At 43.3% G+C, this 17,732-nt stretch overlaps 1 protein-coding gene across 4 annotated transcripts in view; it reads right to left on the bottom strand.

Annotated features, from left to right (window-relative positions):
* SEC16A (SEC16 homolog A, endoplasmic reticulum export factor) overlaps window positions 1-12,120 on the bottom strand; it is a 41,454-nt gene extending 29,334 nt beyond the window's left edge. For all 4 annotated transcript variants that reach the window (XM_050926747.1, XM_050926746.1, XM_050926749.1 and 1 more), the window contains exons 1-2: window positions 11,983-12,120; window positions 696-4,607 (exon numbers count right to left, since the gene is read on the bottom strand). In XM_050926747.1, coding sequence (XP_050782704.1) covers window positions 696-4,529 — 3,834 coding nt within the window. In that variant the 5' untranslated portion in view covers window positions 4,530-4,607; window positions 11,983-12,120. The remainder of the gene's footprint in view (window positions 1-695; window positions 4,608-11,982) is intronic.
* Between the last annotated feature and the right edge of the window lie 5,612 nt (window positions 12,121-17,732).

Below are 17,732 nucleotides of genomic sequence, written 5' to 3' on the forward strand. Positions count from 1 at the left end.
TAGGACAAGGTTGAAACTACCATCTTTTTCACACAGGCCAAGAAAACAGTGTTGAGATAACTTCCAGGAGTGACAGTGACTTCTAACAGTATTAATACTCATTTCCTATCTTAAATCTGTTTATAATTTATCCACTATTTTCAGTTCTGTCTTTATACGTTTGGGTTTTCACACTCCTGATTGTGAACTAATTTTTCTACTAATTTTGATTCTGCTTTCTGACATCAGATATGTATCATATTTGTCAGCTTTAAAGCTGCCAGTTAATAATGAAAATGTTACCAAAAAATCCTTCCAAAGGCTTTCCCATTACCTACAGTTTTGTTGAGTTCTTGCATTATGTTATTGACATTGTGATTGCACTCTATAATGAAATATAGAGTGAATCTTTCAAGATAAATGCTATATTCTTGATCACTTCAAACACTTCATTATGATTCAAAGACAAAAAGAAGTTACTAAATACATCAATACAATTACACCTCTACCCCGTTATAATGCCACCTGATATAAACACGAATTCAGATATAATGTGGTAAAGCTGTGCTGGGGGAGGGGTGCGCACTCTGGCGGTTCAAATCAAGTTCAATATAACGTGATTTCACCTATAATGCGGTAAGAGTTTTTGGCTCCCGAGGACAGCGTTATATCGAGGTAGACGTATATGAGAGAAGAGAAAAAAGTTCTTGCTCTACCTGGTAATAGAGATGAGCTGCTGTTCTAGGATCCAGGGGAGGGTAAGGCTGTGGATATGGAGTCTGATAAGCATCATAAGGATGTCTGTAATAGTAGTAAGGGTTTTGTGGTGGCCCACAGGCATCCTGCGGAGTCTGAGGTGGTGGTGGATTTTGCTCTTGTTGCATGGTTGGCATGGCTGGATGACTGGTGGTAACAGAGGCTGATGAAGTTGGAGCACTCAATGACTGACCAGAAAATGGTTGTTTATCAGGACTTGTTTGACTATAGCTTGTTGGTGGCTGTGTTGAACTACCCTCTGGGGGACCTGCTGGATAATACCTATTAGTTGACACCTGATTCCCTTGTTGCTGTGGTGCTTGGGTAAATTTAATTCCTGAAGCCATCTGATAATTTGAAGGAACCAAGGACTGCCCAGAAGGTACTGTTTGCAGCATTTGAGCAGTTTGCTTTTGTTGCTGAGAAAGCAATGCCCCTTGTGTGGCTCTGTCTGATGGAGCCTGAAGTTGCACATCTTTTGTTACCTGTTGATAGAAATGTTGTTTGTCATGTGTGTTTGGCCCCACCTGGCTAGTATGATTGACTGGTTGCTGAGGAAATACTGGACCACAAGAAAGTAATGGATTATGCATCTGTATAAGATTACTGGTCTTGCTTTTGTCTAGTGTCCGTGTTACTGTAAAATCGAGTGCTCCAGAAGCTTCTTCATGACTATGTGAGTCATTTGTAGAATTATTATTAGGCACCATGATATTCGCTGGTGGAACTAACAACATACTTGCATTCCCACTGGGGAGATTTGTCCCAGGAGAAACAGCTGAGTTAGATCCTGGTTTACTAGCAGATTCAGGCAGACAACCTTCTGAATTAGCATTCTTTTGACCTTCTGGAGCCAAATTAATTGGAGTTTGAGATGGAGGTTGCATCAACAAATTTGTGGATTGATTTGAGGTGATTTCTGAAGAATTAACAGGGCTTTGTAATAAATTAGAATGTGACAGATTAGAAGATGGAGGAGTATTAACTGAAGATCCAACCTGCATCACAGATAGTGACACATTTTCCCCAGAGGGGATCCCACCAGCATGTGGAGCTTGGAGTCCTGTTACAGGTTTATCTTCAACTCCAGGATCTTTCAGTGAAAGATTATTTTCATTTCTGGTTAGCTGATTACATAAAGAAAAAGAAAAATTAATTGGCTGAGCCAAATTATAGCTTTGATTAGGCTGGGCAATCAAGATAGGTTGATTTTGCAGAGAGTCCGTGGGTGGAGAAGACAACAAACTTGCATAACCTGAACTTGCCTGAGACTGAAGTGCCTCCTCTTCTCCCATTTTGGGAGGATTCTCAAGGTTTTCAGAAGAGGCGTTTCCATGCTGGGATGGTTGCACAGGAACACACTCTGGTTTATTTGACTGCTGACTAGACAGCCCTTCTTCAGGCGGTTGAATAATTTCCACTGTCTGTTTGGCAGGTACATACACTGCAGGAGCGGCAGGGGCTAGAAGAACATTGCCCCCAAAGTTAGGTAACTCATTGTGAGCCCAGAGAGTTGTTGCTGGACTCTCACACTTTTTAGCTGCTCCCTGTGCTCTTGTTGAGGGTCTTTTCTCAGGTACTGATTGTATGTTTTCCACAACAGGTTCACCAGCAGGCTGCAAAATGTTTCCAGGTTCACTAGTGATTGTAAGAGGCAACGGATATACTTGGGGCATGAAAATAGTTTCCAGGTTATCTGGTGGCTGTTCAAGATTACCTGGTGAGGCAGCTGGAATAGCCGTACTTTTCTTAATATTCTTTTGGTTTGGGTGGTTCTCTCTTAGTTCAACCACCATCTTTGCTTGGTCAACCTCTACAGGTTTCACCCCAACCCCATGAGACCTTACTGGTTCAAAAGAACTATTTGCACTTGTCTGAAATATTCCTGTAGGTTTGGGGGGGCTTGGAGTTGGAGGCTGGGACAGATTACTATGGTAATTCTTGCTGACATTTGGCTCACTCGAATCTCCTCCCAAAGGAGAGGAGTCAATCTGCTTAAAGAAACTGGCAGAGGACTCCTCATCAGGCTTCCCACTTTCTTGCTGAATAAATGTACCAACAAGCTCCTGAGGTCTTGTTGAACTAGAAACACTCTTGTGGCTTATGTTACTGTAGTTTGAGGATACGCTATCAGATCGGACAGGATGAGGTAACGAGTCGGGTGCCTCTAGATTTGGTCCTCTTTCTGCATGGCTCACGATGGCGTTCTTTGGAAGCAACTGCCCTGGTAGTGACCCATATCTGTACAGATCAGAACCTACACTTGGGGATGAGCGATTAATAGTCTGTGGTTCGCTTGGCAGAACTTCTTGATTCTGAATGCATTCCAGGTTCTCAACATTTTCACAATGCGACCCAACATTCTCACGAGCTTTGCTAACATTTGCTTTGTCATCACTAATATACATAGAGTTTTTACTGGTCTGTGTCTCATGCTGGCTGCTTATAGTTTTAGAAAAATATTGGACATCCATTCCCTTTTGCACTGCCTCATTAGCTGAGCTTGTGCTAATCTGTGGTTGACAGAGAACACTAGCTGCAGCCTGCTGAGGAGGCAGTGGTTGGTGATATATATGCCCTGAATTTAGCTGACAAGCATCATAATTAGCTTTACTGGACAGATCTTTTTTTTCTGATGAAAGTATTTCTTCATTTTCTGCCTCATCCCCTTTGAAAAACATGGAGAGAGTTCCTGAATCTGCATTTGTGGATATATGTCCAGTTGGTGTTTCAGACACATTTTGAGATTGTTTTTGTGAGTTATTTTCCTGAGTGATGGGATTAACAAAACCAGAGTCTGGTAAAAGAGGCTGTGGGTAAAACTGTTCTTGGTAAGGTTGACTTGGCCAAGGATTAGTCACTCTTATATTCTGTCTAAACATATTTTCAGGCTGAAAGCTGTTCACATGGTGGTTGGCAACTGGGAAACTGCTTATCTCATTCTTTTCACCACCAATGGGCAAAGGTGCTTGCATGGTACTTTGTGGAATATGTTGATGTACAGGTCCCTGATGCAGATCTGCTTGGGGAGGAAGATGGGATGTAACAGCAGAAGAGTGAGAAACGCTATAAACTGCATTCTGAGAAGGTGGCTCAGTGTACGGCCAGTAGTTCTGAACTTGAGGCTGCAGGTTCTCTCGAATGGGTCTCCACTGAGGTGGGGTTTGTTGAAGAGGTGGAGGGAGGAATGGTGCTATTGTAGGCACTGAACTAGTGTTGCTTGGATCCCTATTAATATCTTGTCTGCTTAGGGGTCTGTTTGCCACATGCGCCATAGCCAGATGTCCACTGAGAGAACTTTCATGTGCTGCTCCTGTATTATAAAGCGACTGTGCTGAAGAGTTATGGGGTCCATGTTCTGCATTTGGATGCACTTCTCCAGTGTTATTTATAATATGTGCTGGTGATGAAGGAGTGACCACATTAGAAAAAGTATTTGAAGTTATTCCTGGTTGAGATACAGATGTTGGTAAAGATGTAGGCAGTCCATGAGAATTATCCCCTGCATATGATTGAGAAGAATGCGCACCAGCTGGACGAGGAAACACTGATGGAGCAGGACCCGGCATAACCAGGGGATTGCCTTTGGATGGATTACCTAACAGGGAACCTTGTGGAGTTTGCCTGCCAAATGCAAAAGGGTCTGTCACAGGCTGCACTGGGGCAGTTGCTCCTGAGACCGGTGCATTTGCCCGTCTACTAAATGGGCTGTTTCGCCAATACGTGTTACGAGCAATTCCTGCAGGAGGCGGTCCACCAACTCCCGCTGGAACGGTCTGTGGAGGTGGCTGCATTACGAATTTCTAGTGAAGTCAAATTCTGTTTGGAGAACCACCAATAATGCTGTAGACAGGTTTTCCTTTTTCCCCACACTGCAAAGGAGAACATAAAGACAAATTAGTTTCACATCCCACTCTAAGAAAACTCAGCATTTAAAAAAATCTCATTCTGTTTTTTTCCCCTAAAAGAAAGAATTTTCAGAAAGTGATCTGCTGAAGACACAGGATTCCCAAAAATAAAATTGCCAGTTTTTCTAGAATGTATTTATTTCACATATTGAGTTTTCACTACACTGGACTTAATTGTATTTATACACAAGGTTCCATCTAACACTGTTTGCCACTCAGTGCAAAAAAAGCCAAACCATTTTAAAAACAATGTAAAAAAAAACCCACAGGGAAATGTCTTTAAATACGGTTTGGACCCAGGCAATGTTTACATTGACTTTTACACTTATGCTGAGCTCTTTTGTAAAGTCTTGTACTAACAGCGGTAGCACTAGTGCGGTGACATCTATACCATCATGTTGTCTAGACTTGCTTTAAGCAGGATTAGACAATATAGTGGCAAACATATCAGCAACTACTAGCACTCGCACCATTGGTAGCACCTGTTAGTGGTAGTGCACTAGTGGAAGATATTAACAAACAATCTGCTTCTCATACTTTCTTCGAAAGCGTTTTAGCTTGAGCTGTATTTAAACACAGGAAGAGCTGTATGGATGGAGTAAAAGCATATTACTTTCAGAAAGAAATCCATATACAGAACATAAAATGTTATTTGCATTAATTCAGCACATTCCACTTTTATCAGTGCAAGACATTCTGGGACGAGGGGAAGGAGGAAGGCAAGGGAGACATTACCAGAAGCAGAGTATTTTAAACTTAAAATACAGTCTAAATTCTATTTTAAAGTTCGTCAAAATATATACGCTCTCTGGTTAATTTTAATAGGACTGTTTTGGAAGTTTTCCATCTCAACTTAAACTCACTGGTATGAATTATAAGAATTCAGTTGGTTGTGCAACAGCAGTTTTCATAAGTTAGTTAAGACCCTGTATTTTTCCATTTATAATACTGTACCACATAAAAAAATTAAAATAAAATAAAACAAGCCATGGTGATTTATATGAGATCCAGGGCATTATTACTAGTCCTGTACTACACAGTGGGACCTTTCTTTAATAGAAATATGCTATTAATGTAGTTCGCATCATGGAGAGAAAAGTATCCACAGCAGTTGTGTCATCTATTGGATACATTTTTGTTTATTCTTCATAATAAAAGGCAACCAAGAGTTGTGCAGTGTTTTAGCAATATGACTCCCAAAGTCAATGGCAATCAGATGACTAGAACCTATTTAAAACCACCTTTTAAGTTTCTGGTTATGCAGCTTGTGTCTTTTGATAGCAAGAGCTGTATGTTAAGAAACAACAGAACGATGTTTGTGACTGGGTGAGGAGCTAAGCAGCTAGAGAAGGGATTAAATGCAAAAACCTCTCTCTGGGGTTTCAGCTTAATCAAAATATAATCTTGGCAAAAAGTCTCTGGCTGCATTCATTCTGTAAAACTTCAAAACCAGTAAACTTCAAAAACACAAAGCCAATGAGCAGGATAGCCCTTATACATTTCCCAAAGGCAACTTTTCCTGGCTTCTAATGAATACAATCTCTCATTACTATTTATTATTTGTATTACTGCAGCTCATAGGTCACGGTAATGTAGCCCCTCTTTAAGTTGGATCATTGAGACAGGGGTCAAGCTATCGGGGTCCCCCTTCACAGGGGCCAAAAGGCCAATGCACCCCATTACAGTGCTCTAGTTATTGCTTTATATCCAATGCAAATCTTTTGTTGAGATGGGGAGGAGGAACAGAAGAATTGAGTTAATGCTAGGCTTTTGAATAGAAATACTGAACTTAGGTTTGTTAGTTTCAAGCATGACTTTAATTTTTCTTTAAAAAAAATTTTTTTTTAAAAAGTTGCATGCTTACTCCATGTCAGGGAACGTTAGTTGCTACGAAACACATCTAACAATTCAAAGAGTTTTCAAATATTGTAATCATTTCTCTCTGCCTTGAAATCTGGGAGAAGGTTTTCCAGCAAGGCACAACTACTGCCAACCAGGATGTTACCAGGAACCCCTGCCTAGTCAGCAGCTCCTGATTCTACATACTTAGAAAATGAACATGCTTCTAAGAATCTGTTTTGGACATCCCTTTATATTTATTTTTCCACAATTAAGTTTTCAGGTTTTTACACTAAAATTATTATTTTTTTTTTTTCATTATACTAGTTGTTCTCATGCAATGCATGGGAAAGTGGAAACCAGAAATGTAAGACAATAGTTCAAGTGGAAACCATAATTTCTTGTGAACAAAATTTTTATTTTCAGTTTATACATTTTTTCGTTTACTCAAAAACTTGTTTTTGAAAATATAGTTGGGTAGAGAAATCAGGTGTTTTACAATATAAGTATGGACTTCCACATTTCTGAGAGGGTCTTTGTTCTTAACAAATCTTATCAAACACACACAAAACAGCAAAATATTAATATCTTCAGTGTTCTTGTAACAACTGATAATTAGCAAATTCAAAATTAGTGAAGAGTCCTACTTTTCATTAATTACTTGTTCTCTTTTTTGTGAACCGCAGGAATAAATAAAGAATTCTAACCAAAAACTAATTTTAGAGGCCCAAGACAGGAAGATGCATCCTTTTCTGGATCAAAGTTAATAAACAGATCACACACAGCAAGTAGAAAAGGTGTATACAAGATTAAAAACACAAACTGTGCAGGTTATTAAAGAGATGAAAGCAAGTAGTTTTAATCAACAATATCAATGTGGAAAAAAAAATCTTTTTTCCAAAACTTAAAATTAACAGAAGAGTTTTTGTTTATTTGTTTTTTGTTTTAAATAAGTGAGAATGATAATGGCTACACAATAATCTCAAAGCCAATCCAATTAGAGTGTTCCCATCTAGGGCGGAAACTCTTGTATTTCAAAGTTTTACTAGTTGATAATGCACAACGGCCTACTAAATGTTAGTCACCTATGGCTACAGAAAATCTACAATTGCATAAAAATGGCAGCCCCAGAAAAGGTTACCGAAAACAAAGTTTTATCAGTTATATCAAAGTATAGCTATCCAGGTATAGATATACTGATACCCTGGAGTAAGTGTCTAGATTGGGTTAAGAGGGGCTTTTTTGATTTAGCTTAAACCTCTTCCCCAAGTAACACAAAATAAAGCAAAAAAAGCCACTCTTGGGCCTACTCTGCACGTGAAAGTTTTGCTAACATAGCTATGTCAGTTAGGAGTAGGAAGTGAAAAAAAAAAAATCACACTCTCGATCGGCATAGCTATGACGGCAAAAGCCCTAGCGCATTTGCAGTTTATAACAACAAACTCCTTTTCTCAGTATAACTTATTTTGTTTGGGGAACTTGTGGAATGTTCTGGCCAGTATAACTTATTCTGCTGGTACAAACTGCGACTCCACTAGGAGAGTTTCCCAGAGTGTCCACACCGGAGGTTATATGCTACAACTATGTCAGCTTAAATTCTCTCCTTTAGTTATACTAAAAAAGCTTTCCCATGCAGACAACACCTAAACAAAGGAAACTGAACTGCTTAAAAAAAAAGTCATTAGAACACCCCAAAAAGATATAGCTAAAATCTGAAAAATTAGGCTTAAGCTTTAAGAGTTAAAGTAATATCTAAAAGATGTATTAATACATATAAGAACAGCCAAACTGAGGGCCCAACATAGTCAGTGTGATTGCTCAAAGTAATATGTTAGCATGTTTACAGAATCGATCGCTCAGTGTGCAAAATAATTCCACTGAAAGCTCATGTGACTGTCTTTCCACAGGCTAACTAATAAAAACTCAGATTGCAATGCAATTTCAAGAACCAGACTGTTAGCTTTTTTTTTTTCTTTCTTATTGCCTTTTAGCAACATGCTTTATGAAGAGATATGTTTGGTGTTCTTAATTAATTTAATAGTGTCCTGAGGGTTATGACATCACCACCACCTCTAACTTTCAGTATTATCCACAAAGGATAAAACATTTATGTCTGCATTTTGTCTAGTGTCTGACTAGAGATTGGACTTAATTCTATACTGAATTCTGTAGCCCATGAAAGCTTATGCTCAAATAAATTTGTTAGTCTCTAAGGTGCCACAAGTACGCCTGTTCTTTTTACGGATCCAGACTAACACAGCTGCTACTCTGAAACCTGTATTAATTAATGTTATTACATAGCCCCAAGACAGTTTATTCAAAAAAAATACAGCATAAGGAGTGTTTCAGAAAGATCAGCTTCTGTCTCAGACATGCTTTATTCACACACACAGTTCTCTATTTAAGCATGTCGAATAGCTCATAGAAGATTTTTTCCCCCCAATCTCATAAATTTCTTGCAATTCAAATTAAGATATTTATATTCATATGATCCTTCATTTTTACAACTTATTGTGTGTCAAGAGTGACATCTTAGTAGAAATCTGAATTTTTGCAATGAATCAGGATTTGTACCAAAACAAGAAACCATTGAAATTCATTGAATAGCACCTGCAACACTTAGTGAAGTTTGAATGCAACAGACTTACTTGAGGTGATCATTTACCCCAAAGACAGCCTAGCTAAATAAAGCTTATACCATTTTAGTTTTGATCATCTGTTATAAGTTTCTACAGCTTTCTTAATTCTTTGAAAAGGATCTTAATGGAGCAAATGATACAGCCTGGTATAATCTGGAAAAATTCTCTTAGTTTATGTTAAAATTTTCTGTGGAGCTTAAATGGCAACTACTAAAGTGAAACGTGACAAATGTTAGCATGAAGCAGTGAACAATGAATGAAGACCTATTCTTTCTCCACAGAGCTTTTCAATGTTGTGTACCTCCTTCCTAACATCCTTAGTGTACCATAACCCATGTACAATGACACTAAAATACGCACAAACCAAAGCAGTTAAATTAGTTATCTATTACAAGAGTTTGTCAACATCATTGCAGGAATACGTAAAAAGCACAAATACAGTTAGGTAAATCTGTAATCAGTACTCCAACTGAAGATCTTGGGTCATAAATATTTTATGCATAATTTACTCAGTGATCAAAACAGACCCAATTAAGCAATTTTAACTATCAAAACAAGATCCAGAGGCAACTGTGGTTTTGGCTGAGATGACAGGAATCCAAAGTTTCCTCAACATCTCTGCTATGCTTTTGACACAAGCAAAGAGATAAGAGCTTGTGAACTGTTATCAAGCATGTTAGGAGAATGGGGGGTGCTGGTTAGTCAAAAATTCTGGTTAATTAAGAGTTATACTTACCGAGGGAGGGAGTTTGGGTGCACAAGGGGGCTCAGGTCTGGGGCACGGGAGGAGGTGTGGGTTGCAGGCTCTGGAAGGGAGTTTAGGTGTGAGAGGGGGCTCAGGGCAGGAGGCTGGGGCATGGGAAGAGTTTTGGGGTGCCAGATCCGGGCAGCGCTCACTTTGGGTGGCTTCTTACAAGTGGCAACATGTCCCTGCTGCTCCTAGGTGAAGGCGCAGCCAGGCGGCTTTACACATTGCCTTCACCTGCAGGTGCTACCCCCGCAATTCCCATTGGCCATGGTTCCCGGCCAATGGGAGCTGCAGCGCTAGCACTCAAGGCAGACGTAGCGCACGGAGGCCCCATGGCTGTTCCTCCGCCTAGGAGCAGCAGGGACATGTCACCGCTTCTGAAGATTTGTATTGGGAGATATCAGAAATGCTGGTTTCTAAATTTTCCGGTTGGTAAATTGCCAGATAACATAGCTTTTACTGTTTTATCACAGAAGATCCTGCAAAAGTACACCAGTGCCTTTCTATTCTGCAAGGTAGTTTTTCTCCAACCCTAGAAGCATAACAACTGAACACTTCTTAAAAATTCAACTGTATGATTTACTAGTCTCCCAAACCTTTTATATGTTACTTGTCATCTTAGGCCAGAATCCTGCAGTTGGATTTGTATGGGCAAATCCCTGTGTTCGTATGGATCCAATTACAGGGTCAGGGCCACAAACCATAAGCTGTCCAGAACATCTTCCTGCATGCACGGATGACATCTAACTTACTGTGGAACATTATCATGCTACAATAGTAGTGGAAAAAACTTCCTACCAGTTTCCACATAAATGCAAATATTGCTCTGATGCTCTGGGAACCAAGAACATGGAGCTGAACATGCAGCCCTCAGACAACAGCAACATAAACCTTTCCATTAGTTTGGAAAAGAAATTACTAGTTAATTAGGTCAGTGGTTCCCAACTTTTTCAGGCAATACTCAGCCATCATCAGCTGGTACTCATAGTCTCTCCTATTCAATTATGCACAGGGCTAAGAAGCTAAAACAGTTTGAAAAAGGGTGACTTTGGTTTTGAAGGGAGCACTTTAAATGCCTTGTTGAAAATAAACAAAGAAAGACATACTTTCAAAATAACCTTAATTCACCACATCTACCCACAACTAAGACCTGCAATCATACACTCTAATCTACTGTGAAGCTTGGGTTTCCCCAACACAATCAAGTAAGTGGAGGGACAGAAACTTCAACTGCCATCTTTGCAAATGCATTCTGACAGTATAAACCCATACATTGCAACATCTGAGCACCACCATGTCGCAATATCATGAAACGTCACACCAGGGACCCCACTCCAATTTCAGGATTTCCAAGAAATCCCTTTTCTACAGCTGCTTATGTTGTTTATAGGCCACAAAGGCACCCTGAGAAAAATCAGAATTGTCCATGGTGGGAACACTAGGTACCATATTTTGGGGACCGATATGAATACATATGAGAAGTTGGGGTAACCGTAGACAGCCAGTCCCTGAAGTACCCAGTGCTGGACCTTCCACCCCTACTATCTATACATCATACTTGTATGTCACCCACTACTCAATAAGCACCTCGCAATCTTTAATTTATTTAAGCTCACAGCATCCCTGTTTGATAGGGGAGTGCTAAGCTCTGCATTTTACAGATACAGAACTGAGGCAGAGAGTCTAAGTGACTTGCCCAAGGTCTCCCAAGTCCTAAGGTAGCACCCTATCCACTGGGCCATCCTTTCTCTCAATGTGAAGAGCTGCCCACACCTTTTAACCCCACAGCCCAGCAAGTCTTTAGCTATAGTCCCCAGGCTATATCCCCAGCCCCACCCCCACGGACCTAACCAAATTACCTGCAGACTTCTCCCACGCAGCCTCCACATCTCTTCATGCCCCAGCATTCCACCAGCCAGGCTGCACCCTACAGACATCTCGCTTTGTGGCTCCAAGTCTCCCAGACCAAAGCTGCTTCCCTTCTCAAATGCCCCCGAACCAGCCCCCCTCCCAGACGCTACTCCGCCCCGCCAGCCCCAGCCCCAAAGCCCCGGCCACCCCCAGGCTTCCCTAGCCAGTGCCTACCCGAGCCCCCCCGGAGCGCTCCCCTCACCTGGCGGAACCCGGCTCGGCCCCCAGCGGGTGCACGCAGCAGGCGAAGCCCCTTCAGCAGCAAACACCTCCCCGCCTCCCAGAAGCCGCAACACCAACAATATCCACCATCTTGGAACATCCGGCTCCAATGGCACTGCCGCCGACGTGTCACGCTCCGCACGTGATGACGCAAGCGCGTGCGCTTCGACGCCACACATATTTTGTTTCTTTCCGCTCTCCGTTGAGTTGCTTAAAGGGTTCGTCGGGTGGCGGCGGGTGTAAACTAGGCTGCGTCGGCGGACAGAAAATGTAACCAGCCCTTTAAGAGTTCGTGGCTCACCGGCGGGTGTCAGCCGAAGACGGCCAGGGTTGCGCGCATGCGCGTTGAGGATTGGCGGGAACGCTAGCAAATACAGCTCCTTGGAGACGGTAGGATGGCAGGTTCGAGCCCCACCTAGGGAGGCTGGAGAGGCCTTGACGGACCTGAGCAGAATGGAATAGCTTAGCCTCTGTTATTCCAGGCTGGCCCTGCCCAACCAGACCCTTCCTCCCGTGGGACACTGTGACCCCCCCAATGCCAAAGCGTGTCTGAGCGCCCTCCCCTCTGCGCCTGGCTGCCCCCGTCAGTGAGTTATTGGACACAGCCCTTGGTCGCTGGGCACATGCTGGAGAGCAGGCGCCCGCCTCCCCCGTGGCCCTGGCTCTGCACAGCCTTAGCCCCCCCGCCTGTGCCCTCCAGTGCATGTGGCGGTGAAGGCTTGCTCCCCGGGCTGGCCTGGGGGCGCTGTCAGCCCGGCTGCCGGCTAGGACCAAGACGTCTGGCTGTGGCGCGCGCTGGGCACAGGTGTGCAGGAGGAGGTGGGTGATAATTAGGCCTCTCTGACTAACCTGTAAGGGTCTGTATGACCAGAACCCGACTCTGCAGAGCCAGGGCTGGCTGACCTTCCCACGCTGTCTCCAGGCACAGCCGGGGAACACCGGGGAGCGTGGGTGCTGCAGGAAGCACTGCCCAGCAGAGGCAGCGTGACAGTACCCTGCCACCCCCTGACTGGCCACGCACACTGTTTAATCCTGGAGGCTGCCCAGAAAGTCACGGCCATATAGACTTCTGGCCTGTTGTGACTCCAAACCTCACCAAAGTCTCCTGATCACTGTTCTCCAGCCCTAGCCCCGCTCGGACCCTGACCCTGCCTCTTGATACCAGCCTGGTGCTACCTCTAATCTCCAACCCTGGGCAGACTCCAAACCCAACTTTGCTTATTGAACCTGGCTCCAGCGATTCCCCTGACCCCTGCTCGCTGATGACCCTCCTTGACTTGTGGATCCCAGCCCAGCTGTGACTGCAAGGCCAGACTGTGTATGTCCAGGTCCCTTACATAAGCATATTCTTGAAAACTCCAAATGGAGAATGAAGAATCTCCTCTCTCTGCCATGCGAAGTTTTCACTACCTTCCTTTCCATCCCTTTCGTTTTTCTTGCAATTTGAGCGTCTGAGTGGAAGGGCTCTGCCCCTGCAGATTCACCCGGAAAGCTCCATTTAGAAAAAACAACTAGAATAATCAGGTGGTTTCCTGTCAGGAGCTCGCTCAATGTTCTCAATAACCACAGAGCAATAAACTCTTCTTACATTGCATACATTCTCTCAGTTCAAAGCACCATAGAGACACATCACAATGAACAATAAACACAATGCATGGGAGTCATTAGCCAACAATATTCCTGCCTGTTTCACAGTCTTCACACAGGCTCAAGAAGAACGCCATACCACAAACCATTCTGAGAAGTAAGGAAATCCAGATTCAGGAATCATAAGGCCTAGTCAGCATCTGTGCAAGTTCCTATGTTATTATTAATTCTTACTGCATTTAGGTAGCATCTTGGAGTCCCAGTCATTCACCCCACTGCACAATGTTCTGGACAAACAGAACAAAAAGACAGTCTGCCCCAAAGAGCCTATGGGGTGGCCTTGGCTGTTGTGGGGTTGTAGCATTGCAGACACATGAAATAAGGCAATAAGCTGTTAGTTTAGTAACTTAGGGAGAAATGTACAAGAGCCAAAATCCTGGATCTGAACTTTGATTGCAACTTTAGGAGTGGGTGGGTGTTCATATCACAAAACCCACTGTCGCAACAAGTAAGCTCCTGGGCAGTTTCAGAAGGAAAGTCAAGGACTGAATGGACCATATAGACTGGTTTGAGGCCAGGTCTACACTATAAACTTACATTGGTATAACTATGTCGTCACTCTGGGATGTGAAAAATCCACACCCCAAGTGACATGGCTGTACTGACCTAACCCCTGGTGCCAACAGCGCTATGTTGATGGGAGGGCTTCTGTTGACATAGCTACTGCCTCTCCTGGAGGTGGATTAACACACCAAGAGAAGAGGCTCTCCTTTGGTCAGGGCCGGCTTTAGGAGGTGCGGGCCCAATTCGAACAGTTTCGATGGGGCCCTGGCAGGGATGACTTAAAAAAAAAAACGTAAAAAAATGTGTGAGGCTTGTACTCACCGGGCGGTACTCCAAGTCTTTGGTGGCACTTCGGCGTCAGGTCCTTCACTCACTTCAGGTCTTCAGCGGCACTGAAGGACCCACCGCCGAAGTGTCGCCAAAGACCCAGAGCAAGTGAAGGACCTGCCGCCGAAGTGCCACTGAAGACCCGGAGCACCGCCAGGTGAGTAAAAATTAAAAAGGCGCCTTTAGCCAGGGAAGGGATTCTCACTGGGCATGGGGCCCGATTCGGGGGAATTGGTGGAATAGGCCTAAAACCGACCTTGCCTTTGGCGTAGTAGCGTCTTCACCGAAGTGCTATAGTGGCATAGCTGTAAGGTACCAATGTTTTAAGTATAGACCTGCCGTTACTGAAGAGGTGAACTTGCGAAGAAGAACCACTAGGGTGAGGCAGAGCACTGCCTGTGGAATGTTGGACCTGTAAAATTAGCATCCAACTAAAAGGGAAATGTGGGTCTACCAACCTTTTCCATTTCCTTCATTATACAGCACGCCCTTCCCACAAGGCGGATGCTCGAAAACTTGTTTTCAGCTGAGTCAGGTGCCTACTCTAAGGAGCATAGAAAGGGGAAAAGTGACTCTGAGTTTTTGATTTTCCAGACTCATTCTGCGCCAATATGCTAAAGTGTACTGAGCAATACGAGTTAGAAGTTTACTCAAAAGAGTCAACTGCATCTCTAGAACATTGTCTGGTTTCTCGAGGCAAAGATTTTGGGAGTTCTGTAGTAAGTATGCCTAAAAGATTCGCTGAGTTACCAAAAGATCACAGAATGGATCACTGAAGTGCAATGGGGCTTTAATAGCACTGGGTTATTAGAAATTGAGCCTATCCAAAAATTATTTTGTTTGAGCGGCAGCTGAATACACCAAGATGCTTGTTATCTTGCTCAGTGCTGCCCAGGGGATTCAGGGAGCCTGGGGCAAAGCAATTTCTGGGACCCCTAAAATAAAAAAAAGTTGCAATACTATAGAATACTGTATTCTCGTGGGGGCAACTACAGGGCCTGGGGCCTGAGGCAAATTGCCCCACTTGCTCCCCTTCCCCCCCAGGCGGCCCTGATCTTACTGCTTTCAGAAGCTACAAGTTAAGGCCCTGATCCTGCAATCATTTACGCACATGCTTAATTTAACAGGAATGCTTAAAGTTAAGCATGTGCATATTTGCAGGATTGTGGCTTAAGATTCCATGGATTGTAATTTTACAGATGAGGTAGATACAGGGCCCTGTCTATGCTGCAATTTGAAACCGTAGTTCCCCATTTTTAAAGAACTGTAGTAGCACTGCTCCAGAAAAGTACGAGTTTTGTTTTTCTAAAGAAGCTGCTAACACTCTACCATAAACTGGGCTGGAGTTTTTACTGCATGTAGGTCTGGGCTCTAGCTCTATTGTGAGGATATATTTCTCCTGGAGACAATGCTTGTAAAGAGGAAATCATTCTTCAAAAGTAAGAATGATGGGTCTTATTTACAACAGTTTGTGTACAGGTGTGTCCACTGTGCCTGCATTGTCATATTCTGTATTGAACAAAAAGCCTCAGAGATAAAAATACAAGAAATACAAGTGACCTAAACAAACATTTTAATCAAGGGTCATTATCAGTGCAAGGACCATTTCCTGCCCTCTTGATCATTAAAGCAAGGTAATAGCCTCAAAGCCCAGTCCAAGCAGGGCAGGCAGCACTTTGATGATGGTGTGGGAACCAGATGCAATGCTGTGATTTTTTAAAGTGCCTTTCATCTCTCTTTTGTGAGGACATTCTTATGAACCAGCTTGTCAAATGCCATTTACCTACACAGTCCTGAAGTGAACATAAAGGCTGTGTCCTGGTGCTTCCCCCAGGAGTATTTTTTGAGGACATCTGAGTTTGATTAGCCTGGTTGGGCCTACGTGGGTCTTCTATTATTGATGCTATTTGCTGAATTCAAACACTATCAGGTTAGAGTGGGAGCTTATCTTTGCTCTTCCTGCTGTTAAGTGACTGATTGCACTATATCATCACACTGATACACTGATGATATTTTATTCTGTAGCCTTTAGTATCTACATGCAGCTCCGCTGAAGTGCAGCCAGCTCTGGAGTCGGGGTACCAAATAAGAAACAAGTGCTAGCCAAGTAAAGGCAAAGGATCCTTTCCTTGCACACTGGATAAACTGCAGATGTATGAAAGGTAAGAACAGAACATTTGCAAACCTCCTTTTCATTCTGTTCTGTGCAGTTTCCATTACTCTCTTTGGGGTGCAATGCAGTTATAAGCACCTTTCATTATTAAGTGCTGAAATGCACTCTGCCCCATACAACAGGAAAAACGAAGTCCCTGCCTCAAAGAGCTTATTGTTGAAAAGACCTTTTACCTTTCAGTCTGAGTTCAACAGGGAAGCAATTGCTCTGGGGAGAGCTTATGCTTCAGCTATCAACATCCTATCAGTCCAGCCAACTCAGACATGCAAAGCTTTTTGTGGTTAGCCTTCATCATTCAAAACACACTGAGCCAAATTAATCCCTGGTGCAGTGCCAGTGGGGTTACACCTGGGATGAAATGGGCTCACTTTGTTCCTTCTAAGGGGACAATCAGAACTGCTGGGGCACGTCAGAGATCAGGACCCAAGCACCTGTGCTGGAAACTCAAAGCAAGCACACTCAGCCCCCAGAAAGCCAGGCAGAGCAGTAATTTCTAAATGCTCCATCTAATTGAGCAGGAATAATGAAAAAACAAACACACACAAAAATACCACCAATGCAACTAATCCTCCAGCATAAAAACAAATAGTTCAGATGCACCAGTCTTTTATTAGCAGCAGATGTGCTTGCGCTTGGAGCAGCTGAGTGGTATTCTGGTCTAAACAGGTGCTTATAAATCCTTTGATCACTATGGTATAATATAGAGGTTCACCACCACTTTCCACCTTGACTCTTCAAGCCACCTGCAGGTTCTTGCCAGGACCCTGCCCTCCACCTCCCAATCCCATCATCCCTTTGCAGCCACAAAGGATGGAAGGGGGTCATGGCAAGAAAAGACAGGTGATTTTGGGATAGGGGGGGATTGTAAGGATGGGGGAATGAGTTCTGGGTGTAGGGTGGGTTCTGATGCTAGGGGCACCTAGGTGAAGGGTTGATGGTGGGAATATTTCTCTCCTATTCTCTCCACAGCACTCAGCAGTCATTAGTGAACATGTAGAGATTGGTCCAGTGTCCAGGGGCAGCACTTTCCTTGGCATGTCTGGGGAGGGGAGAAGAGGGAGTTGGGGAAGAACTGCCCT

This window comes from Gopherus flavomarginatus, chromosome 17 (assembly GCF_025201925.1).
Source record: "Gopherus flavomarginatus isolate rGopFla2 chromosome 17, rGopFla2.mat.asm, whole genome shotgun sequence".
NCBI classification, from domain to species: Eukaryota; Metazoa; Chordata; order Testudines; family Testudinidae; genus Gopherus; species Gopherus flavomarginatus.